General features: G+C 38.5%; 2 protein-coding genes across 2 annotated transcripts; one reads left to right on the top strand and one right to left on the bottom strand.

Moving 5' to 3' along the window:
- Positions 1-2,914: 2,914 nt before the first annotated feature.
- On the bottom strand, positions 2,915-10,260 carry p3h4 (prolyl 3-hydroxylase family member 4 (inactive)). Its single transcript, XM_055220083.2, has 7 exons — positions 9,528-10,260; positions 6,620-6,769; positions 6,343-6,514; positions 6,080-6,208; positions 4,384-4,529; positions 4,144-4,227; positions 2,915-3,973 (listed from the first exon to the last, which is right to left on the bottom strand). The coding sequence occupies exons 1-7, from the start codon at positions 9,993-9,995 to the stop codon at positions 3,824-3,826; spliced, it is 1,299 nt and encodes a 432-aa protein (XP_055076058.2). The 5' UTR covers positions 9,996-10,260; the 3' UTR covers positions 2,915-3,823.
- Positions 10,261-10,530: 270 nt separating this feature from the next.
- On the top strand, positions 10,531-25,419 carry fkbp10a (FKBP prolyl isomerase 10a). Its single transcript, XM_055220082.2, has 10 exons — positions 10,531-10,938; positions 11,597-11,745; positions 15,194-15,383; positions 15,579-15,724; positions 17,291-17,480; positions 17,562-17,707; positions 18,519-18,708; positions 23,902-24,044; positions 24,600-24,763; positions 24,966-25,419. Exons 1-10 carry the CDS (start codon positions 10,754-10,756, stop codon positions 25,143-25,145), a joined length of 1,683 nt encoding a protein of 560 aa, XP_055076057.1. The 5' UTR covers positions 10,531-10,753; the 3' UTR covers positions 25,146-25,419.
- Positions 25,420-25,436: the final 17 nt, after the last annotated feature.

Raw genomic sequence — 25,436 nt, 5'->3', positions numbered from 1 at the left:
CACGAGAAAAAGCATTGCCACCCCAGCGATGGTATCCTGATATATACCCGACTAGGCTCTTTCAGCCAGACAGATAATAGGCTTGTTCGACTTTCTGCGGCGCCGCTAGAACTGACAGGCGGATGACGTTAAAGTGCCGCGAGAGCGAGACGAAATTACACTTCGTATGATTTCTCGAAACGTTCTCGCGGTACTTTGACGTCATCCGGTTGTCGTTTCTTGCAGCGCCGCATGAAGTCGAACAAACCTAATGTTTTTTTTCTCTAGTGTGTGTTGGGAGGTGGGACAACCACATATCTGATGATGATTGGCTTAATTTCCATCGTTAGCCAACCAGAGGCAGAGTTCATACACAAGCACGCACGCACGCAGTCAGTCCGAGCAGACAGTCTCAACAGTGTACGAAAGTCCGAGCAGTGTTGTCAACTTGGTGACTTTGTCGCTAGATTAAGCAACTTTTTAAACCCAATTAGCGACTTTATTACAAAAAGCGACTAGGACAAATCTAGCGACGTTTTCTGGCGTGGTTAGACTTTTGGAGACTGAGGTGAAAGCACGCATCGTCCCATGAGGCAGGCAGCCCGGTTCTCGCGATGCAGTCCATCCGAGTCGCACAAACCCGCAACGACGGAACGATGGCAAGACCAACGAGCTCAAAGGTAGCGGTCGCAAACACAAAGTATAAAAAACACTACTTTTCCATCGTTGAGAGGAAAGGCGAGAATGTTTATGTAACGTGCAACTTTTGCTCATGCTTGGTTGAACATCACATCAGCAAATCGTACTGAATACGGTCATAATTTACCAATAAATGTTGCATCAGGATAAAAATGCAAAAATAAAACTGTTGATTGTCTTAATATTGAGTTGCTTGGTAGTTATGACAGCCCGCCATGTCTTGTTAGCTAGTGCAGCAACATCAAAATATCCCATACGTGCATATGAAATCGCTAATCGCCTAATGTTTTTATTTGTCTTCATTAAGAAGACAAAACTATTCAGTGTACTGTATGTTTAGAAAGTTTGAAAGACAAAACCTCATGCCTGTTGCATTTTCCAGTAAACTATGACAAAAAGGCTGATATCCATTTTAAAAAAAGAAAAATCAAATACTATGGAAGTGGAAGGTACAAATGAAACAGAAAAAGATGTTGTGGAAGGCAGAGCAGCAAAGTCATGAAAGAAAGAAACATAGAAATAGATGGGGAAGAGCTAAAGAAGTAAAAAGACAGAAGAAATCCATCATGAAGCGAGTGAAAAAGTTAAAGAAGAGGGATAGGAGAGAAAGAGATGTGTGCCATATAAATATGTTTTACATTAATATAAAATAGGCAAACCTATTTTATTTATATTACCTAGTATACCATTTTTTATAACCTTGCTTTTCATGGTTACAGTCAATGTTTTTTTTTAGACATTGGTAAGATCTATGTTTATAATAACTTTAGTATTAAGACAAAGGGTGCTGCAGTAGAGATGCTAAAGGTAGCAGCTAGGGTACTTCAACCCTAATCAAACACAAAGTTTGATTAGGGGTTGGAGCTGAACTTTGCAGGACAGTGAACCTCTAGGACCAGGAATGCCCATCCCGCTCTCGACAATAAGTTGCGGCTGCCTCGAAAAAATATTTTTCTCCCCGTCGGGGAATCGAACCCCGGTCTTCCGCGTGACAGGCGGAGATACTGTCCACTATACTAACGAGGAGCGCTGTTCACGATATTCGTGTTACTGTACATTTACTGTACGCTCCGGCGCCGACCTCAATGAGCTTTGTTTATACGCGGTCAAAGTTCCTTTCTTTTTCGTGCTATTGTAAAAAGAGTTGTTTTGAGAAACACACTGGGAAAGGAACACGACGGATGTCAGAAGCATTACAGACCTGCCAACTGTGGTTGTCAAGAAACGAAAACATGAATAAGCACACTGTTGATGGGTACATTTATTAGCTACTTTTTTATGCAGTACAGTAACACCTTCATCAAGTCGATCACGTAATTTAAGGTGGTTTGAGTTTAAAGTTTACAATTTTTACATTTGACTGCATTCGTTTACTTCAGCTCTTTGATAAACGACTGACTTGGAAAAACTGGGAAAGCTATTATATCAATGCTGGTCTTTTTACGTTTTTTAAAAAACTTATTTTTTTGTAAACATTTTTGATCGTTTATTCCCATATGCGTTTGCTTCTTCATGTTTGTTATTTTTGTTAGTCAACCAGCACTCATTGAATTTCACTCCTCGTTAGTATAGTGGACAGTATCTCCGCCTGTCACGCGGAAGACCGGGGTTCGATTCCCCGACGGGGAGATTTCCTTTTGGGGCAGTCGTGGCCTATTTGTTAGAGCAGGGGACTCCAACATTTTTGTGAGCAAGGGCTTTTGATGTGGTCTTTTTGATATGGGTATTGTTTAAAATGTTAACATACATAAAAAGAAGCCAAGCTAATATAAAAATATTTAATGAATATTAAAATTGAGGCTATTAATATAATGTGCTTTGGTGGGCAACTCACAGACTCTGTGAAGGCAACATGTTGGAGACCACAACTTTGTTTTTAGCATTGTAAAAGCATTGTACATAATTAAATGTGTAATTTAATGTTAGGGGCGTACATCACAACTGTAATGTCACAGTTGATGTTATGTTAAGATTGGCCTGATTTCCAGCGGTCTTTTGCATGCATGAGGTTTACATAAGAAGGAGGAAACAATAGTGTTTGTGGCACACGATATGTCATTACCTTTTACAGAGCACTTATTATTCATCCATGCCTGCGTGACAGTTTTACATTCTATGGCACCTTTAATGTTCGTTCTTATTTTTGTGTTATTGTTTGTTTCTTGTTAATGATTTGGCAATATTCTAAGTACACACAATCGTGCCAATGATGTACCTCTAAATTGAAAAAATAAAATTGATTATAAAAAGTCTTTATTCACAAATTCTAAGACCTAACAAATAAAAAGTGAGGTAAATTTACATCATCACAAAAAAGTTATTTGAAAAACACTCAAACAAATAAGACTTCATACTTAACATCTTCATTGAGAAAGAAAGCTGCAAGTAGAAATGTAACAGAAAACCCACTACCAATATGTCAATTCTTTGGTCTATAAATTAATACTGTAACAAATTGTACACTGTAACGGTGTATATTTCTATTTTGCACTTTTTATGATCAAATTTATGTAAAGCAATGTCTGATAAAAGACATCTGATAGCCGTCCAAAGGAGTATTTCAGGAATATGGTTATGTGGTTATGTGACATACTCGGGTATGTTTGAAATCGAAAATGTGTTCCCCGTGTGCACACATGAATTCTCAGTTATCAGGTGTTTTGGAACCAACATGATCAGGGTAAGCAGGGGTTGGGTTAATCGAGCGAAAGTTCAGGGTTTCTCTCATGGTAAGTTAAACCCGCTTTCTGGAATACACCTCAGACATCAAGGCTAAAACAAGAATAAAGTTTGGGCTGACCATAGCCAATTAAAATAAATAAATAAATGAAACCAGACACCTTCTACTAACTTTGCTTAAACAATTATGGAATTTCATACATCTCACAAGTTATTTTGGCAATGTAACCAAATTTATTTATACGTTTATTTTGGCAAGAAGTGGGTCGCTCATTGCCTGACTATATCTGTAGTTAACCTAGATGGTGAAATGATGGCTATTGCTTGCTGGGACTTTATTGCATCAATACATAAGCCCAAACAGAAAAGACGTACATTTAAAATGAGTACGGTACATTTCTGCTCGAGGCAGAACGAGAGTCATTTTCTCCTCCACATTTAAATAGTTTCTTTTTTAAGATGTGTTTTATTCAGCTGGTTCTCCTGTATCTCCTTTAGTTTTGGGTTCCTGCCACCATTGAGCCAGAAAGGACTCTTCATAATCCCCGACTCCTTCAAACTCTTCATCGGGAGGATGGGATGGATCTGATGATATATCCTCTGGACTCACAATGTCCTGTTACACATAAACATTCTTCAGGTACATATCAACAACATTCAACAATTGATAAATGTTTTACATAAATTTCTGTGATTTTTTTTCCATATGCACCACACAAATTTTTGGATATTCCAAAAACTGTCCTGCTGCATTTAAATTGAATTAAAGGACATGCTGCGTTTTACCTCATCATCTGTCTGAAGATAATTCTGTGCAAACTCAAAGAGCTCTCTCTGTTTGGTAGTTTGATTGTAATATGTGAGTGCCTCCTGTACAGAGACAAACACCAAATATTTAAACAGATGAATGTTTTGGGTTTATTTATTTTTAGAGCGCTTTTTTTACTTAAAGTTACAAAATTTAAGTTTAGGTGTTACCAATTGAAGTATTTTTTTAAGTGTATGTGAGCGAGTGTCTGTACTTACAGGCCGTGGGTTAAAGTGTTCATCCTGCAGTCCCCACTGTTCCTTGTAGAACTTGTAATAGGCTATGTTCTGCTGCATGACCTTATCATCCGCATCAAACAGCATGTAGCTCGCTGCACACGGTGCTGCATTACGCACATCATTTACTAGCAAAACAAAATGAACACTGTCAAATAAATACAAATGTAATTTCTTATACTTCATTTCGAGATGTGCGACACAGCGGTTGTCACAAAATACTAGCATGCACTGTACTGGTGATTTTTTTATGTGTTATAGGATTAGTCGATTTTCTTGAAAAAAATCCAGATAATTTACTCACCACCATCCAAAATGTTGATGTCTTTCTTTGTTCAGTCGAGAAGAAATTATGTTTTTTGAGTAAAACGTTCCAAGATTTTTCTCATTTTAATGGACTTTAATGGACCCCAACACTTTACAGTTTTAAAGCAGTTTAAAATTGCAGTTTCAAAGGACTTTAAATGATCCCAAACGAGGCATAAGGGTCTTATCTAGCGAAACGATTGTCATTTTTTGGCCAAAAAGAAATGCCCTTTTAAAGCAACACTATGTAGTTTAAATGTAAAAATGACTTACAGCTCCCCCATGTGGTTGAAAAGCGCAACAGTGCCTGGTATCAGACACTCTTTTGCAGGCAGGGGGAGGGGCGGGGCTGTGTGCTCTACCCTCCACCTCCACTTTCAGCGTGTGCTTGTAGCAGCTAGGAGGCTGCTCAGGTTGCAGCAACAGTACAATTTGTCCAGTTAAAACTATCACTGAAATAATTTTAGAGACATTATTTAAAGGTAAAAAAACTACATAGTGTTGCTTTAAACCACAACCTCTCCTCTTCCTCTGGTCCTGTGACGCGCTGTGTCACTAATGACGTCGAAAGGTCACGTGTTACATATATGAAACGCACATTTGCGGACCATTTTCAACAATAAACTGACACAAAGACATTAATCAGTATCATTCGAAACGGTCCTCTTTCTCCACACTTGTAAACTGGGGCGTAGTTTCGATATGTCATCCGTGACCTCTTGACGTGATGACGTATTACGTGAGGTCGCGCTGGCGCGTCACAGGACCGGAGATAGACGAGAAGTTGGAGTTTAAAAGTGCATATTTTTATTTTTATTGCCAAATATGACAATCGTTTTGCTAAATAAGACCCTTAGAGTCCTTTGAAACTGCAATTTTAAACGGCATTAAAACAAATAAGTGTTGGCATCCATTAAAGTCCATTAAAATGAGAAAAATCCTGGAATGTTTTCCTCAAAAAACAAAATTTCTTCTGTACTGAACAAAGAAAGACATCAACATTTTGGATGACACGGTGGTGAGTAAATTATCAGGATTTTTTTTTTTTGGAAAATTGACTAATCCTTTAATGTAATTATTTTATGCATTGTGCCTTTAAAGGTCCACCATGTAGATTTTTAGCGACATCTAGTGGTAAGATTGCAACCAACGGCTCAGTCCACAGCTCACCCCTCCCTTTCGCAACGCATATAGAAGCTACAGTAGCCGCCACAGCACAAACATGTCATCGTCTGATACAACGTAGTGACAAAACATGCTCTATACTTGCATCGAATCTGTCTGCATACCATTATATTTAGTTGTTTCTACTGCGGACAGACACATCTAACAATAAGAAATACTTGAGTTTATATGTGTACGTATTACTCACATTTATAATAAGCAAACTGCATGTAGTGGTACATGGTGGCGACAAATTTTTCCACAAAGAAACCACCAACATTTGGCATCAAATTCTTCTCACATTTCACTTTACACTTTAAAACCTCAAAATAGAAATCTGCGGGAGAGACAATGAAAGAAAAAAGCATACTTAAAGTTATACTGATGTTAAATAAATGTATAATAATTAATGTTGATGCGACCATTTCAGAATGGGTCCTGTGATGAAAAATGCGTTATGTTGTCACTCACCAGCAAGTGTGGGGTAAAAATCTTTGAATTCGTGGACGTCGTATGAGCCTTCACAGGACGCCAGACACAAGCTGTATGTTTTGAAATACTCTGTAGCCGCCAGCTCCATTTCCCGAGCACTGCTACTGAAATCACCTGAATTATACAACTTCACAGCTTTTAGGAAAAATTCCTACAAGGAAGAAGGATGGAAACTCTGAAGCAATATTTGAAATAGAGGTCTGACTATGACATTAAGACTGAAATGAAAAATCAAATAAATAAATTGCATGAATACCTCATAGGGCTTCTCCTCGTGGTCTATGAGATGCTCCTCCACATCAAACAGGGTTTTGTAGTAGTTTAGAGTCCTAGATAAAAGTGGGTCATCAGGGTTTCGTTGGAGATACGTGTGTGCTGCTGAAACCGCTTTCTCCAACTCATTCATCTAAAGTCACAAAACAGAAATATATTTTATAACTACTGTAAAGGGCTCTTTATAGTTTTGCGTAAGTCCTATGGCGTAGCCCCGAAGCGTTGGGTTTCATAATTACTTCTGCGCCGTCGTCCGCATCAGCGTGCAATTACACATGCAGACCGCTAGTAGGCAGTATTCACGCGTAACCCACAGTAGCAGTGCAACAGCCGAAGAAGAAGCAGCTTGGCCAGTAAACCCACAAACAATGAAGCAGCAGCTTGTTGTGTATGTTTTGAGATGACCAGCAGTGATGGAGGTAAATAAACAGCAACTTTTGTTGCAGTTTGAGTTAAATCACTCCTCAGCTTGGCCCATATTTGTTTTTACTGTAAGCAGAAATGCCTATGAAGAAATGTGATACAGATTTTTATTACCTGATGGGAGGGGTTCTAGTGGACCAATCACAGCGCTTCTGGTCCATGTTGTTAAAAGGTGGGCATCAGGCTACACAAGGTGGGCATCAGGCTACACAGAGCTACGTAAAGCATATACGTAGCTACAGCGTAGAACCTACTATAAATTACAGTAACTTTTGCCAGACTGTTTTGGCCCAAACATCAAAGTCCCGCAACGGGTTGGGTACCCACGGATACCTGCATAAAGTGTCTAAAACGGGTGGATTGTTACATTCCTAAAATTCACGGGCAGGGCCGCGGGCGGATAGTAGCGCAAATTAAAATATGTGCAAAATTGGTATGTCTAAGGGACATTTTAGCTGTGATACTTGAGCTATGAGCCGGTTGATTGTTGTAATACTTGTCCTGCCCCTCCACTTGTTGTGTATGATTTGAGAAGACCAGCAATGATGTATGTAAATAAACAGCGACTTTTTTTGCAGTTTGTGTTAAATCACTTCTCAACTTGGCCATTCTTTGTTTTCACCGTCGCAAACGGAAATACCAATGACACAGATTTTTCTACCTGACGGGAGGGGTTCTGGTGGACCAATCACAGCGCTTGCGGTCCGTGCAGAACTGACGCGCTGTTAAAAATTTTGTGAGGTGCGCGTCATGCTACCCAGAGCTACGCACAGGCTACGGATAGCCTATGCCGTAGAACCTACGCACGACTATAAATCGCCCTTTAGGAGCACAGCAGGGGTTGTGTAGGAAGGTTGTTTTTTTTTTTTGGTCTTTTATTTATTAATAGGTCTATTTGTGTATAGTTATAAGGTTCCATTTGTGCTGATGGTAGGCTACTTGAATGGCGCAAAACAAAGGACACTTTAGCCTATTCATGACGCTGTTGTGATGTTGAGAGAGGTACGAGATAAAAAATAAAGAACTTTAATTGGAATGATTTTAGCGTGTGTGATTTATGCCTGTGCGGGTCGGGTAACGGGCCAAATATTAACGGGTCCGGGAGGGTGTGGATTTAATTTTGATATTATCACAGGTGATGGGTCGGATCTGGTGCTGAACTTTGCGGGAGCGGGTCTCCAAAAATGGACCTGTGCAGGACATATTGTAATGAGGCTAGGTACTGTGACCAATTTGGTGATTCGATTCAGTTCTTTTTTATGGTTTCCATTTGATTCAGATTCAATCTTATTGATTAGTTAAAGGGGAGATATCATAAAAATCTGACTTCTTCCATGTTTAAGTGTTATAATTTGGTCCCCAGAGCTTCTATCAACCTAGAAAATGTGAAAAATAACAACCCAGTAACTTAGTTTTGGTAAACCATTCTCTACAAGCATGTGAAAAAATAAGTAATTGAAATGTGGCTCCCCTTGTGATGTCAAAAGGGGAAATATTTTTAATATTTCCATTACAGATGTGTTTTGCGTCTTCTTTTTTTTAATATTTAAATTGGCAAGGCCTAAAACACATGCAACTGATAAAATTTGGTGACGGTGCCGCACTGCCCTGTTTGGGCAAGTTATAGTTTGGCCCACCCATCGTTCTTGCTCGCCCCGGGCAATTATGTACTTATTATTGTCGAGCCCTGCTTCTGAAACAAAGCATGATTCATGGATTTCCCAAATCGATATTGTTTTGTTAATTCGGATTAAACCGGAGAAGCAATATTTTTTTATCAGCCCGAATAATAAATCTGGTTGTGTCCCTAATACATGTGAAATCCTATCTTAAGGGCTGACTGTACACTTCTTTGGGTAATATTCTGTGATATTTTGGGGAAATGCTCCTAAATGACACTGGTACTAAAATTTTGAAATATTTGTAGCAAGTCCCCCTTTATGAAAAATAATGTCTCTCACTCGCAGTCATAAGAGAAACAGTTGGCGAGTTTCATAGTTGAACTGTGACAAATGTATTAAGTGGATACAATTATAAGTTAATATTACAAGTTAATATATAAAAATGCTTTCGTTGTTTAAAAACCTATATGATCTGTCTCACAGCGTACAAACACTGCATGTACAATAAAGGGTTTGTTCAGATTTTTATTTCATAGCGAAGCTTGCGTAGACGTGGCATGTGTGCGCATGCGCAGTTACTGGATCATGTCGATCTTTGGCACGAATCAATCAAAAGCGACGCAGTCTAGATTGAACAGCTTAGAGAAGTTAAGTGTGGACCACCTGGTCACTTGCGATTTGATTTAAACCAATAGCGACGTGTATTTCAGAAGAAAAATAAACTAAACGCTCCCACATTAGTCTAAACGCAGTTAGGCATATTAATTTTTGAGGATGCGTTCTGCTCTGGCGGTGTACTACTGACGTTCATTTCTTCACTAATGTGATGATGTACAGAAAACTTACCTGGTAATATATATACTGTAGGTACCGGTAGGGAACCCTCTGTTCAAATGCATCCAGTGTCTCTCTTTTAGGATAAGATTTGGAGAACACAGGAAAGTTTGTTTTGCACTTCTTCAGGCACGCGCCTCGCGCGATGATGTGCCCCATGATCCACAGGCTGGGGTCGGTGCTGTTGCTCTCATGCGCCCCGGTTTCAGTGCTGCAGGTCTGGGTGCAGTGAGCCTCGCTGTCCTTCAGCAGCCGGTGGAGCCGCAGACTCAGCTCCAGATATTTAACACTCTCTTTCCAGTCCTGAGACGTGTACATCTCTAACGCGTGTCCGTAAGCAGACTCCAGCGGCATCAGGTCGTTTTGGGGAAAGCTTTTGAAGCTGTATTTCTCATACTGAGCCCTTCCTGAATAGATATGACAAAAAATAAAGAGAGCCAAGGATAAACGCGCAGCTGCGACTCGGGCCATGTTCGACATCCAGTCCCTCAGCGCCAGTCCCAATGTTGTAAAAGTCCAAGCAGGGGGAAACTCATGTCAGTTTGCACGTAGGAAACTTTGTGGCCCGCTGAGATTAAAGCGGTTTTTACGGAGTGAGGTAAAAAAAAATCTCAGCGGTGATGTGTTAACTTTACATAGTCACTGGACTGATCACCGGGTCTGAACGCCCGTCGTGTTCATGCATGACAGAACTAATAAATATAAAGCCTTAACATATTGCCAATATTCAATAGCCATTTACTAAAGTGTAATTAAAAACATTTCTCTTTCTATTTTGAAACATACTGTGATAAATTACGTGGCATTTACCTTATTTCTAAACAAAAATCTCCGTAAAGAGTTAAATGTTTTAGAAACATTTATATAGCTATCTGTTTGTTTTAAAGGATATCGTACACGTGATCATGATTTATATAAAACACTTATAATAATTTTTCAATAAGGAAAATAACCCGTAGTCTCGCCAAGTATGATTCGCTACAACCTGCGGCGGACTTTAGGACCTGGCGTCAGTCGCGACTCTCCGTTAATTCTGACACGCAACAGATACACATACGTGTGCATCAATAAAAAAATGCACTTTCTGCACATTTGCACAAACTTTTATTGACAAACATTGCAACATGACAGTTACTTAAAGCCTAAAGCGTTCTAGTGGTTGTTTATTAGGTGAACTGTTTAATTTTTTTTCAACTGTTTTATGAAACGCATTAGCTGTTACAGTTAACGTTAGGTCAATGGAGTCGGTCTCGTTTACTCTTGTCTTCCTCTCGGCGGTCCATGTCGTTTGGTCTCAGATAGAGGATGTGATTATTGATCGATACTCGATACCGACACACTGTCCGAGAGAGGTTCAGATCGGAGATTTTGTTCGGTATCACTATAACGGAACATTCACTGACGGACGAAAGTTTGACTCGAGGTGAGTAACTGAACTGAACTGATGAAGTAGCTCTTTATTCTTTTTTTATAAGAGAAAATTTTATCTTTATCTTTTATCAGTTATCTGTTTCACAACAAATTCTGCTGCAAAATGCATACTGAGATAAATGCGTCATATTTTTTTGCAAATGTATCAAATGCACATTCTCAGAGATGATTTATTGGAATAATATCCAGTTACAGTAAGCAAATTGTCACGTTTATAAAACCAGTTTGAAACGATTTTTGCTTGTGACTGGTAAAGTACCAGTGCTTCTCAAACTGGGGTCCGGGGCCCCAGTTTTATGACATTTTTATAAAATACATTAATTTATCATGAATTCTGTGAAATTAAACCTACAAAAATAAGACAGCACTACTTATATATTGTATAATTTAATGTTTTGTTTAATTAAAATGTGAAGTTTTAGAACTGATTTTTGTCATACATTTTCTTTGGGGGGGTCCGTGAGGGAATGCACCGTACACAAAGGGGGCCGCACGCTGAAAAGGTTTGAGAACCACTGAAGTAGACTGCACACTGTAGCTACATACATTAGGATGTTAGTGTCATTTTCTACAGTTTTAATCTGCTATTGTATAAAAGTTAAAATTTAATAAAGATGTTCTGAAATATGTTTATTTTGCTTTTCTCTCAGTCTGGATAAAGGCTTTCCATTTGTGGGCCAGGTTGGTGTGGACTCTAAAGTCATTCCTGGTCTGGATAAAGGACTCCTGGGAACGTGTGTGAATGAGCGGAGAAAGATTACTGTGCCGTCTATTCTGGCTTATGGAGTTTTGGGAGCAGGTAACCCTTATTAAACTTAAAAAAAAGAATAGATAAATACAACGTTCGGTTCAAATAAACTGTTTTATATGACAGAATCTGATTTTAAGGTTAAGTTATCTCTCCCAACTTGACACCTAACTCTAGGTTAGTTTTTTCCTCTCACGACTCAACATCAATAGCTGTGTTTCTATCGATATGTGAAGCAATTCTTATCAAAATTCACAAAAAAATGAAAAACAAACAAATGCGAATTAGGTGCGTCTCTCTCCATTAATCTAATAACCAACAGTAAATAAAACCAGGCACACTTAGAAAATGGAGACAGGACTGCATTTAGTTACTATTGGGCAAGTTATAAATACTAGCAGTTCAGCTTGTAATTGCCAAACTGAATGCTGTGCACAGAAGAAGGAATGCAGAATTTCTGATGCAGGCACTAACAGCAAGGGCATTGTGACAAAGTCGAGCCTCATATATGGTAAGACAACATCAGCTGATACAGCTAGACGATCAGTCACGTGGGTTAAATGTTCTCTATCGCTGCGTCCGAAAACTCAAGGCAGTGACTCGTTGCCTCGCTGCCTCATGAGGAAATGACTTCGGAGGCATTAAGGCAGCTCAGAGAAAGACTTTCGGACACACTTCAAAGGCAGCGTGTTTGAAATATAAACAGAGAGTGCCTTTGTGATAACTTATCACATATTTAAAAACTACAATACTAATTTCTCGCTAGAAATGCAATTAAAAGGTGTAAAAAGTGAAAATATACCTTTATTTACACTAAATTGGTGGTCCAGTCGCGTCCTTGGCTGCCATTTTATTTTTTCGAACTTGACAGGGCTCGACCAATCACATTCTTAATGTACGTCCACGCATAGGTATCTCAGGAGACAGGAAGTAAACCAAACATTGAATTCGGACATGCCTTCCTGCCTTGGAAAGCTGCCTCAGAAGGCAGCAATTTAGAGTTTTCGGACGCAGCCGAAGTCAGAATTTATTCTGCAAATGCGTTTCCATCTCCCATTATTCACATTTACTCTTTTTCTCAAAAACCACCTCAAGCAAGCATAAAATTGTTTGTTTGAATCAAGCGGTTTTTATTTTAAATTTGCCGTTTCAATCACTCGTTTCTTATGCGATACTTCAAAATGTGCATAAAATCAATGTGATGGAAAGTTGTCTCTCATGACTTTTAATAAAAATCCCTTAATTCGCAAAAAAGTTTAAACTTGCCTGAGGTTGTTGACTTTTGCGAAGAGAGTGAATGCGAATTTTGGGAAATGGGAACGTATTTGCAGAATAATTTGTGACGTAGCGAACATTGAACCCATGTGACTGATTGTCTGGCTGTATCAGCTGATGTTGTCTTTACCATAGATATGTATAAAGGCTAGATGTCTTACGGCGGAGTCTCTAACGTCCTCACCTGGCGGCCATCTTACCTCAGACAGTTCGCTCACTCTAAGCATTGAGTTTAATGGTGCAGGTACTTGCTCAATTTTCTACCAATTTTCAAACGGTTTGGTTTCTTACAAACGTTATTAACGTGGCTATAATTCTGGATGCTTTAACATTTTTCATGATTTTTTTAGTATAAGCATGCAGTGTCATAGGTACATCTTTGACGTTTATAACAAACCAAACCGTTTGAAAATCGGTAAAAAATTAAGCAAGCCATGGTCATCTAAAAGCACCTGCACCACTAAAACTCAACGCTACGAGCGAGCGAGCGTCATGTGGTAAGATGGCCGCCAAAACGCGGACGTTCCACTCAATTGGCCAGCAGCGCGGGTGAGACATCTAGCCTTTATACATATCTATGGTCTTTACCATATATGTGGTCAACGTCATCGCAATTAAAAATTCTGCATTTTTCCTTCTGTGCACAGCATTCAGTTTGGAAATTACAAGCTGCATTGCTAGTAAAATTATAACTTGCAAAACTAAATGCAGTCCTTCATTTTTTTAAGCGTGTTTTGTTTTTTCTGTTGGTTACTAGGTTACCAATACTACCGTCATTCACTCAAACAACTTGATGGTAACGCACCTAATTTGCATTGTTTCTCTTTTTTGCAAAATTTGAAAAGAATCATTTCACTTTTGTCTCTGCCGAGTCGTCATCAGTGTTTTTCTTTAGGATCGGTTATCTTTTCCAATTTGACACCTATGTTTCTCTCCTGTTACAGTTATCTATCCCAACTCGACACCAGTTTTTTTCTGTAGGTTTGGTTATCCAGTCCCTCCAGAAAAACGCGATTATGCGATCGCATGATTCAACACATAATCAGCCAAAGTCCACATTTTTATGCAGTGGCCACATTTTTTCAAATACGCCGCACTTTCCGGCATAAATTGCATGATTTCGTAACCCCCGCATTTTCGTTAGCCTGGGTTTCCCCATGCTGCTTTGCGCACAAATTTATTCACGCTGCAAGTCTAGCATGGAAACTATGGACCAATTTTGCCCATAAAATAGGGAACCAATCACAGAACGGGGAGGCGGCAGCAAGACGATGACGACGTCTATGCGGCACACCGAAGCAGCTGTGTTGTTTGTTATAACACGGCAACAGACGCGAAGTTACTTTTCAATGCAGCCTTAGATAGTGTTCTAAGTAGTTTTGAACGCAAGATTATTTTTAAAAAGAGCAACTTTTGGCATTAAACAATTTCATATCCAAGAAGGATGTTTGGATATGGCAAGAAATGATAACCACAGAGTTTTATAGGACCAACCTGCTAGGCATCGTTGTCGACAAAGTACAATTAACTTATAAATGGTAAGTGGTATTTATTAATATCATTGTCATCATGCCTGTACTGTGGTTGTCATAGTGCCACTAAAATGTGTTGCTTTTCAATATCAATATACAGCTACCGGTTTAGTTGCATAGCTTTCAGCTGCACTCGTACATGATAAAAGTCGTTTACTTTTGAATTGATGTCGCTCTACATACGTCATCTGCTATAATTGAAACGACTGGCTATGAGCTACGTACAGACGCATTTGATAGACATTCATAGCGGCCAACAAATGGCTCTGGGCATTCGTAACCACGCCTCAAATACGAGAAAATGAGCATATGGTTCCCAGACTACGTCTCATTCTCTATGAAACTGGTCTGGTGTTAGCCAGGCTACATTTTCGTAGCAAAAATCACATATATCTTAGCAGAAAGTTGAAAAATTTTGCATTTACTTCACACAAGTGCAGCCACGTGTGCAGCCACGTCCCCTTTTGCCATGGGAACCTTATGAAGTGACATGATTATGTGACGTGAACATCATTGAAAATCTGCAAAAGTTCCCTCAATTTCATCGCATAAAATTGCATAAATATCCCGCATATTCCATTGCAAGAAAATGTGCCGCAAGATCAAGGATTTTTGCTCTCAACAATAAAAAAACAAGTTTTTCTGAAAGGACTGGTTATCTCTCCCGACTCAACACCTGTGTTTCTCTGTAGGTTCTGTTATCCCGCCTGACACAACACTGGTGTTTGATGTGCTTTTGCTGGATTTGTGGAATAAAGCAGACACAGTTCAAATACGAGTACTGCACAGACCACAGAAGTGCAAGCGAGCAGTGACCTCCACTGATTTTGTCCGATATCATTACAATGGATCACTGCTGGTGGGAACCTTGTTTGACTCCAGGTAAACCAGACCTTAATGCAGACTACCTGACCTAAAAATGTAAAATTTAGAAAAATAAATACAATTATTAGAAAGATACTTACTACTGTCTTATACAAGTAATAATGTTGTATCTGGAAATGGTATCTACAGTATGTATACCAATTTTTTGGCATGTTTTTTTTAATTATGTTGTGTATTTTATGTTTTTCACAGCCATCATCTAAACTCAACATATGACACATATGTGGGACAGGGCAATCTGATCAAGGGCATGGAGGAAGGCATTCTGGGCATGTGTATTGGGGAGAGGCGATCAGTTATTATCCCACCTTTTCTGGCTTATGACAGCAAAGGATATGGTATAATCAATGATTTATTATGCCATTTAAATAGCGAATGTACTATACATTAAATGAATGCTGTTAGCCAGTATAATACATGAATATACACAAGCAGTCAAAGGATTGGACATACTACAATCCTTGTAATTTAAAGCACACACTTTAGTGCAGAAGGCTCTTTTCTTGCATACTGTACATAAAAGAGCTTGCAAGAGGAATAAGTGTACTTCAACACACACATACAGTACTAATAGATATAAAAGACAATACTTAAAAGTAGTGCATCCTAAAGGTGAAGGTTCTGTGTAGTCTTGGGTTCATCATGGTCCATCAGTAAAATGCTGGATGAGCATGGCACTTGTCTCTATTAAAAACCCTTTATTGTGTCATGGCTATATACAAAATGTTAAATAAGCTCTTTTAAAGGGGCCATGGCATGAAAATCTGACTTTTTCCATGTTTAAGTGCTATGATTGGGTCACCAGTGCTTCTATCAACCTATAAAATGTGAAAAAGATCAACCCATTAACTTAAGTTATGTTAAACCATTCTCTACAAGCACATGAAAAAATAGGTCGTTGAAATTTGGCTTTCCTTATGATGTCATAAGGAGCTCTTATTATAATAATACCACCCCTTAATCTGCATTATCCAACCACAGCACTGCCATTTAGTGCAGAGAAAAGCATAATTGAGTTTTTATTGCAACAAACCACCATCATTGTGATCAGTGTTTGAATTTCATCAGCTCATTTGCTTTTTAAAGGACACACCCAGAACGGCACATTTTCGCTCACACCTACAAAGTGGCCATTTTAAAATGCTAATTATTTATATGGTATTTTGAGCTAAAACTTCACATATGTGCTCTGGGGACACCAAAGATTTAATTGAAAAAAAATTGTGCCATGACCCCTTTAACTTTTTGTTTGTAGTTGAGAGACAATAAAGGCTTTTTAAAGAAAAAGAGTGCCAGCGTTTTGTTTAGAGATACACAACATTTGGAACTTTGATGTTCTGACAGACACCATACCACAGATACATAAAAACAAACATGACAATAATAACAATGAATAAAATGTCTGAACTTTTACTGTTGGTTATATTGTATGTTATACCATGAAAAAAAGCTTTATTCCGTTTGGTTGAGGATTGTTCAACGGCTGTGCATTATTTTTTGATAACCGCACACGTGATCTGTCAAATGTCTTAAAATAACCAGCAGAGCAATGTCTGAGGTAACCATGGTATAAGCGGAATAATTGATGAATTATTTAAAATTAATGTACACCCAAGGTGGTAATTTTCAATTGAATTATTCCACTTATACCACGGTTTCCACAAACATTGCCCTAGTGGTTAGTTTAAGACATTTGACAGGTCAGGTGTGCGTTTTACAGAAAAATAATCAACACCCATGGTATATTTGAAAATAATGCACACCCGCTGTGTAAAGGCACTCCGCTTAGTATTGTGCCGCAGTACCACCTTGGCTGTGCATTATTGTCAAATAATAGGACCGGAGTCAATTATTCCTTACATATACTGGATTTGTATCAAAGTCTGAAGAACCTTTATCTTCAGGTACAAAGATTCCTCCACATGCGACAGTAATTTTTGATGTGTTACTGGTGGACGTGTTTAATGTGAAGGATGATGTGACGATTGAAGTCGAAGAGATTCCTCAGCCATGCAGGAGAAGAGCAGCTGTAGGAGATTTTGTCCGGTATCACTATAATGGGACATTTCAGGATGGGACTCTCTTTGATTCTAGGTTAGTCATTTGTTGTCAAAAACTAACTTTTCTGTTGAACTACTACCGTTAGTAAAAAATATTCAATTTTTATCTTCACAGTTACTCTCGTAACAGCACGTACAACACGTTTATTGGTAAGGGTTATGTGATTGCTGGCATGGATAAAGCCCTACAGGGTGTATGTGTGGGTGAGCGGAGACGTGTGACTGTGCCACCTCATCTGGGCTATGGAGAAAATGGAACAGGTAATGAGTTGAAAACTGAGAACAAAAACATTTGAAGAGTTTCGTTTCAAAACAAGATAACTCAGTTTTTTTTAATAATTTTTAATTAATATCAATTCAACTGCAGTTGGTTTGTTTTGATTTAAACCTTCATAACGTAAAAAATACAGCTAAGTAGCACCATAAAACAAAATAATAACATGATAACATAATAATAAACATGTTTTGACAAAAATGTAAAAAAAATGAATTTATCTTGTTTTGCAACGAAACTCTTCATTTGTACTTAAAGAGACCCTATTGCATCGCTAAAACAACATTATTTTGTGTATTTGCTGTAATACAATGTGTTCACATGGTTTGTGGTTAAAAAACACATTATTTTCCACATATGGTACAACAGGCCAAGTAAGTAAACTGTTGCCTACAATCCATGTGTTTGTTGAAGTTTGCTGTAGAAAGGAGATTAAAGTTGAAGACTTTAACTCGCGTCATCGTTTACTTTAGGGTTTGTACCTTTGCATATCGTTAACATGAACTAACACACACTTACACACCAAAGGATGTGTAAAATTGTGAATCTGAAAATAGGTGCTCTTTAAAAAAATTAGGACTTATCTTGTTTTTCTTGTGACAAAACCTCACAGTAGATGATGCAAGTGTAGTTTATGTAAATTCATGTTTTGGAGGCATGACTTTTTGTAGACCACTGGTCACGCTAAGGTAGTAAAATGGGTTCATATTATTGATGTATATTGATTTTAATATGTCTGTGTAGTGCAGTAAATTTAGATTAAGACTCTGGATTGACCTTCTTCTGTGCAATCTTCAGGTGAATTGATTCCTGGATCTGCAGTACTCATCTTTAACGTTCACATCATTGACATTCACAATCCTAAAGACGGACTGGACATCAAAGTGACGTACAAACCTGTAGACTGCAACCTGACAAGTGCTGTGAATGACGTGATTTTGTACCGGTACAACTGCTCTCTACTGGACGGCACAAGACTTTACTCCTCGTAAGTGCTTTCTACTTAACAAGTTAAATATAGTTTACCATATATATTTATTTAAACATTTAAAATCTTGAACTTATCTGACACTTTTTTTATGAAATTTGCAATCCTTAAATTTTGCCTGTCACCATCTCTGTTTCAAATATTAAATGACAATTTTCTGCGGAGGCATTTTCGTTATGCGGGTTGTGATTTGGCACTTTCCCGTTTGACTGCAGACTCTCCACAGCTTGAGCTTTCTTTGTTTTAACAGCAGATGATTCCCCAAATGTAATCAGAGGACTTGTTTATTTAGGGTAACCACCACCCAACAAACCAAATGTGGGAGAAGTAGCACGTTTGTGTGGGACAATGCGTGACTTTACATTGACACATTGAAATGTAACCTAAAACTGTGATATAATGTATAAATAATATAATGGATTAAAAACATTAGAATTTTGCCTTTTAGCTCATAACAATAGCGGTGCCTCCTCTTACGTGGAGTTAAAACAACAAAATATGTGTTCGGTGCGTCATAGGAACCTATGTGCATAGCGTGTCAAAATACGTGCCTCGTCAAAAGGGTTTGTGATAAAAGAGACGCTCACGTTTTATGTGGGGTTGCTGCTTTTGATGTAGCGCTGTCAAACAGTGGAGAAACTACGCCACATTTTTAAGACGTTTTAGAGAACACGGATGTCTTCTTAACATGATAATTAAAAACCAACACTGATAAAAATGTGGGACATTTCCCAAATATGCGGCATGCAGGACAAAGGTTCAAAATGCAGTACAATGCAAAGCAGGATGGGTAGTCACCCTTTGTTAACTTGAGAGTCCCTAGATGGCAAGTTAGATGTTCAAGCTATTTGTAAAAAAACCCAAAAATGTTCTTCCATCTGCAGCACACACACATACAAACTATATAGCCAGGGGCCGGTTGCACCAGCTGTTCGTAAGTTACAACGTAGCTTAGTTACGACGTAAATGGGCACTAAGTTACAACTTATGCACTACTTGATGTTTTTGCGTTGCACCATTAAACTTAGTTTTAACGTAACAATACGTTGTAACTAAATATTTACGTAAGCCTCTGTGCATGAATAGCAGTCGGAATAAGATGTCAGCCAGATTAGATCACATGGATGAGCTCGTAATTAATTATGAAGAGCCGCAAGTTTGTCAACGAGTTTTCAAGAACTGCTTTGTTTTCTTTGTATCCATCAATTAAAATAAGAATTCATTCATGACTGAAATTTTGTTCCTGTTTATTTTCTCCTCCATGTGTGGGATAGATATTTTCAATTAAAAGTGTAATGTTTTGAGTTCGATAACGTTTGCTTTAACGTCTTTTTTAACTTTCAGTTTAGGCCGGTCAAGAATGTGTTTGAAATTACGTACTGTTCAGACTATTTCCTGTTTACCTACCCTACTGACAAATCCAGCTAAGACCAGCATAAGCTGGTGAGCTGGTTTTAGCTGGTCTCCAGCTTGATTTTAGCTGGTGTAAGAAGCAGGTGTAGCATGCTGGTCTTGCTGTGTTTTGGTCACTTTTTAAGCTGGTCTAGCTGGACTAAGCTGGTCAGGCTGGAAGACCAGCTGGCCCACCAGCATAACCAGCTTTGTCAGGCTGGGAGGACCAGTGTAAACCACCTTAAACTAGCTAAAACCAGCTACCAGCGTATGCTGGTCTTAGCTGGATTTTTCAGTAGGGTATTAGAAGGCTTGTGATTGGGTTAGGAAAAATAGACGTCATTCTATGCAACAACGCATTACTCTACGGAGAGCTTACGACCTACTAGCTACGTTCTGCCTTAAGAACAAATCGTGCAACCGAATAATGTACAGAGTAAGTTATAAACTAGATAGTAGTTACTGAGCCTTTAGTTTGGACTTTACGTCCCAGTTTAAGAAAGAATTTATGAACGACCTAGGTCCTGTTTTTTGTTTGTGGATGTGCTGTAATCATGCAAAGACGAATGACTTCAAACTCACATTTCCTGTGAAAACCGACCGGACTATGGAGACCGCTTTGAACATTTTACGTACTTACTCAATTACTAGCTTTATGCTAAATGATGCTACCTTCATGCTTAATCATGTTAGGTTCATGTTAAATTGTGCAATTTTTATTATAAATCATGTTATCTTCATGTTAAATCATGTGAGCTTTAAACTAAAACATAATAACAGTCAGCTAGACTACTAAGCTAAACTTCTTTAAAAGTCCATGTTAAACCTGTCAAACTTTTGTGTAACTGTTTTACACGTTCAGGCCAGGATTTGTTAAGCCAACATAAAGTTTGTCTACAAACTTTAGCATCTAGTTTTTTATTGTCTTGTTAAAAAAACTGCGACTTCAATTTTTTGGTATTAAAAGAATTTGGGCTTATTTGTCCCACATTTTTAAAACATTTTAAAGAACGCATGCATGTTTTCTTGACATGATAATTAAAAAAACCAACACTGATAAAAATGTGGGACATTTCCCTAATATGAGTTATGCGGGATAAGGTTCAAAATGCTGTGCAGTTTACACAAAGTGCGACGGGTGTCATGTTTACTTGAGATTCACAGATTATTTTGTCTAAAACTTAAAGGTATAGCGGAATTATTTAAGAGAACAGCCCCTCCATATTTTTAAAAAAAATGCACACGCAACACTCCCGAGAGGGAACGCCTGTTAAACGCGTGCACGAGACAGAGAGAGAGCATGCAGGAGTTCAGTTCTTCTCTTCGCTCTGTTTACAAGTTGCTGTCGGCATGTTTACCGTGTCTGTGCGGTTCGTGACTTGTGCCAGGGCTAGCATCGCTAATCATAGCTTACATCAACTTTTAATAGCAGTGATTTTAAATGGATTTCTCCAAATAGCATGACAAAATGTACCTTTACAGTAGAAACTTTGCGTGGGAAGCCCAACCTGTCCTTTTAGCTCACGCCAGCATGTGAAATAGTCTCCCATAAACATTCTGGTCTTGTTTCTGTCTTTATAGTCCTTTCTCTTCTTGTCATACAATTCGTAGACACTTTTTCTCTTGCGACTTTTTCTGACCTCCATTTTGAAAAAAAACACAGCGAGAACGCGAGCTTCAATGAATGGTTGAAACCGTAGCATAACACACATACACGTGAAAGTGCGCATGTGCAGAAAGCAAACCTAGAGGCGAGCACGTACAACGGTTATACGTCAACATATAATCAGAATGATTGACATCTGGGATGACCAATAACAGAGGTGATCCACCCGGAAAACGAAAATCTTCCGCTATACCTTTAACAGAGTGCTGCCATCTAGATGGCAAGTTAGAAGAAGTTCGAGTAATTTGCAAAAAACCCAAAATGTTCCTCCATCTGCAACACACACAAACTACATAGTAGCCGGCCTGGATCCAGTTCTTTCTGTCTTTCTGTTCAAAGACTTCAAACTCGCATTTCCGGTGAAAACGGACCGGCCTACAAGACTGATTTTTGTTAATTTTTTACTGAAAAAGTTACAGATTGCTTTAAAGGCCCACTGAAGTGCCTTGGAACGTGCAGCATTATTTGATGTGGTGACGTAATTTCAACTAAAACAGGAAGTCAGTGCGGAGCTATCATGAAGACCCTCCGTCTTTTTAAAAACAGTCCAACAAAGCCACATTTGACAGCTTCTGAGTTTCACAGTTGTATTAAAATAAAGTCTAATAGAGTACCTATTTAGATGTAATATAAACTGTTACAGAATAAAAAGTTATACAGTAGCAGTGACTTACAGTGACGTGTCATTTATCTTAACCATTTTTGTTTTTTAATTCCCCTCCACAGCATTTTATAATACATCATTCTGTGTAGAATCCAAGGCTTTTAACCGGTTCACGGAACGAAAACCAGAAACTATTGATGTTTTGCAACGAACAGAAACGAAAACAGAAACGTTCCAAAAATATATGTTCCCAATATATTATCCCTATCCCCTTCAAAGATCAGAACTCTTGATGTATAAACTTGAGAGAGAGTTGTGCTACTGTGTCTCATACTGTAGTCCATTAAAATACATCTGGCGAATAAAGCACTGAAAAACTATGTCATTTTTACTTTATGTGGAGCGACTGTTTATGCTGCATCTTCTTCCTGAAGCATCGTTTGGAATTCATCCTCCGTCTATGTGTGTGCGCGTGTTTAAGTGCACTCAACAAATGTAGGCATGTCAGAATTACAGTTATGCCGCTTACATAATGTAGCCTTTTTTAATGTTTGATGACAAGATAGAGATTTGAGGAAAATTATGTAGACTAATAATTTAAGTTTAGTGTCCTAATGATCAGCCTACTTATTTGTATATCCCACAGCTGAAATGGAACTTTATTTTTTTGTTCTAATCGGTTCAGGAACGTCAACTTTATGGTTGAACCAAAAACGCGAAATGTTAAAATACTGTTTCTGTTTTGAATGAACCAATTGGGGAAAAAATCTGGTTCAAAGCCCTGCTAGAATCTTATTGTTTCAGATACATTTTCAAGATACAGATTCAAGTTTGACACTGACACGATATCAGACTTCATTCATCCCAATAAAATTCATTACTTATCCCCTACATAGTGCACATGTGCCATTCCCTATACAAACTTGTAAATGTATTAGTGTACAAATGTTGATTTATAATGTACGGGGCGGGACACTTCTGCATCTAGAGAGCATTTGATTGGACAGGAACATTGATCAGAAGCTGAAGTGTAGTATGTCATTAAAATTCTAGACTTTTTGGTGCATGTGACAAACTACAAGTTTTGAATGCTTATATCTTCTGAATGCAAATTGTATATATACTGTATCCTTAGTTCACCCAAGGCTCCATTGACTTTTATAGTAGGATAAAGAATACTATGGAAGTCAATAGGGGCCTCTGATTGTTGGGTTACAAACATTTCTCAAAATATCTTCTTTTGTGTTCATCAGAGCAAAAAAATGTATACAGGTTTGTAACAACATGAGAGTAAATGATGACAGAATTTTCATTTTTGGGTGAACTATCCCTTTAAGCCAAACATATTTATGGACAAATTAATAGGTACTTGAAAGAAGTCCAGATTAATGAAAGACTTTTGGCTCAAGGTTTGAAATGAATTATTATATTTTTTGTTTTGTTTTTGGGATAATTCTATTCTGCATTAAAATGTACTGCTTGGACAGATTTCATCAGGTAGCTATTTTATGTTGTTTTTTTTGTTCTTTAGAGATGATTACCCAGAACCACCTCGTGTGACGCTGGGTCAGGGGAAGTTGATCTCTGGTCTGGATGAAGGTCTACAGGGCATGTGTGTGTTAGAGAGGAGAGAGATCATTGTACCACCTCACCTCGCACACGGCACCAACGGAGGCTCAGTTATCACCACTTTCACTACCCTAATCATATTTATTCATGAATGTGGGCTTAAATTACATAAATTATATAAAAATGTCATTGATCATTACAACCAATGCCAGAAATGCCTGTTGAGGACAGAAATCCAATAAGACCCTACTAAAAAATCCAGCTAAAACCAGCATAAGCTGGTAGCTGGTGTAAGGTGGTTTACGCTGGTCCTCCCAGCCTGACAAAGCTGGTCATGCTGGTGGGCCAGCTGGTATTCCAGCATGACCAGCTAAGTCCAGCTAGACCAGCTTAAAATGTGACCAAAACACAGCCAGACCAGCTTCCTACACCAGCAAAACCAAGCTGGGGACCAGCTAAAACCAACTCACCAGCTTATGCTGGTCTTAGTTGGATTTTTCAGTAGGGGAGGCATTTAATTTATTTTTTATTTGCCCTAAAGCCGAACCACGTGCTGAAGGATAAAGGCATCAAGTTCTTAGTGTACACAGCCGTCTTGTCTTTATCTGTTTAGTGACTGTGTACATGAAGCTCATGACAGAAAATCATTTGTCTCCTCAGGCTCAGGTGTTCCCAGCAGTGCCGTGTTGCTCTTTGAACTGGAGATACTGGAGTTGCAGCAGGGCGTTCCTGATGGTTTTCTGTTCGTCTGGCTGCAGGACAGTCCTGAGCCACTCTTTCCTGCCATGGACATCAATCATGACCACATGGTCCCGCTGGAAGAGGTACGCTCACTTCCACAAACACGGTCTGTTTAAAGTATCATATCCCAATGTTGGGTCAAAAAGGGACAAACACAACACATTGAGTTGTAATTTACCCTATGCTGGATTGTTTTAACCCATTTTCTGCGTTTCTTTCCCATGTCTTCCCAAATATAGGGATTCACACTGACTGTCAAATGATTTTATTTCTCTTCCTCCGCAGTTTATTACGTTTATCAAGCTTCAGGTGGCTGAAGGCAGGGGTCGCATTCTTCCAGGAGCAGACGTTGATGTTGTCATAAAGGAGATGTTCAAAAATCAAGACCGCAATACAGATGGCAAAATCACTGAAGATGAACTGAACGTCGCAGAGGAGAAAGCATTGAAACATGAAGAACTCTGAGCACATGAGAACAGCTCCACATAAGTCACGGTGAATGAGATTTGAACTTTGTGATGAACAAACCCATTATAAAGTGATTGTTAGTGTTTTTAGTACGCAACAGGTCACATTCAGCCATGAAATAATTGCACTATAAAAACAATGTTTTTATTGCAGTATCAGTGACGGCTTGCCAGAGATGTGGATGTTACTTTCACATTCCGCATGTATGACTTTATGTAAACAGGTCTAATATAACCTTATTCTATTAAATATTATCCAATTAAATAATTCATGTCATTGAAGGGTGAT

The sequence above is a fragment of the Misgurnus anguillicaudatus genome, chromosome 20 (assembly GCF_027580225.2).
Source record: "Misgurnus anguillicaudatus chromosome 20, ASM2758022v2, whole genome shotgun sequence".
NCBI classification, from domain to species: domain Eukaryota; kingdom Metazoa; phylum Chordata; class Actinopteri; order Cypriniformes; family Cobitidae; genus Misgurnus; species Misgurnus anguillicaudatus.
The sequence above is the reverse complement of the archived record's forward strand: the minus strand, read 5'-3'. Positions and strand labels throughout refer to the sequence as shown.

Excerpts from the sequence above, each read along its gene's own strand:
- fkbp10a (XM_055220082.2), top strand. The coding sequence starts at position 10,754 with ATGGAGTCGGTCTCGTTTACTCTTGTCTTCCTCTCGGCGGTCCATGTC. Across the intron at positions 10,939-11,596 it reads GGACGAAAGTTTGACTCGAG|TCTGGATAAAGGCTTTCCAT; the intron begins GTGAGTAACTGA and ends CTTTTCTCTCAG. Across the intron at positions 11,746-15,193 it reads TTATGGAGTTTTGGGAGCAG|GTTCTGTTATCCCGCCTGAC; the intron begins GTAACCCTTATT and ends GTTTCTCTGTAG.
- p3h4 (XM_055220083.2), bottom strand. The coding sequence starts at position 9,995 with ATGTCGAACATGGCCCGAGTCGCAGCTGCGCGTTTATCCTTGGCTCTC. Across the intron at positions 6,209-6,342 it reads TTTTTACCCCACACTTGCTG|ATTTCTATTTTGAGGTTTTA; the intron begins GTGAGTGACAAC and ends TCTCTCCCGCAG. Across the intron at positions 4,228-4,383 it reads AACACTTTAACCCACGGCCT|GAGGCACTCACATATTACAA; the intron begins GTAAGTACAGAC and ends GTCTCTGTACAG.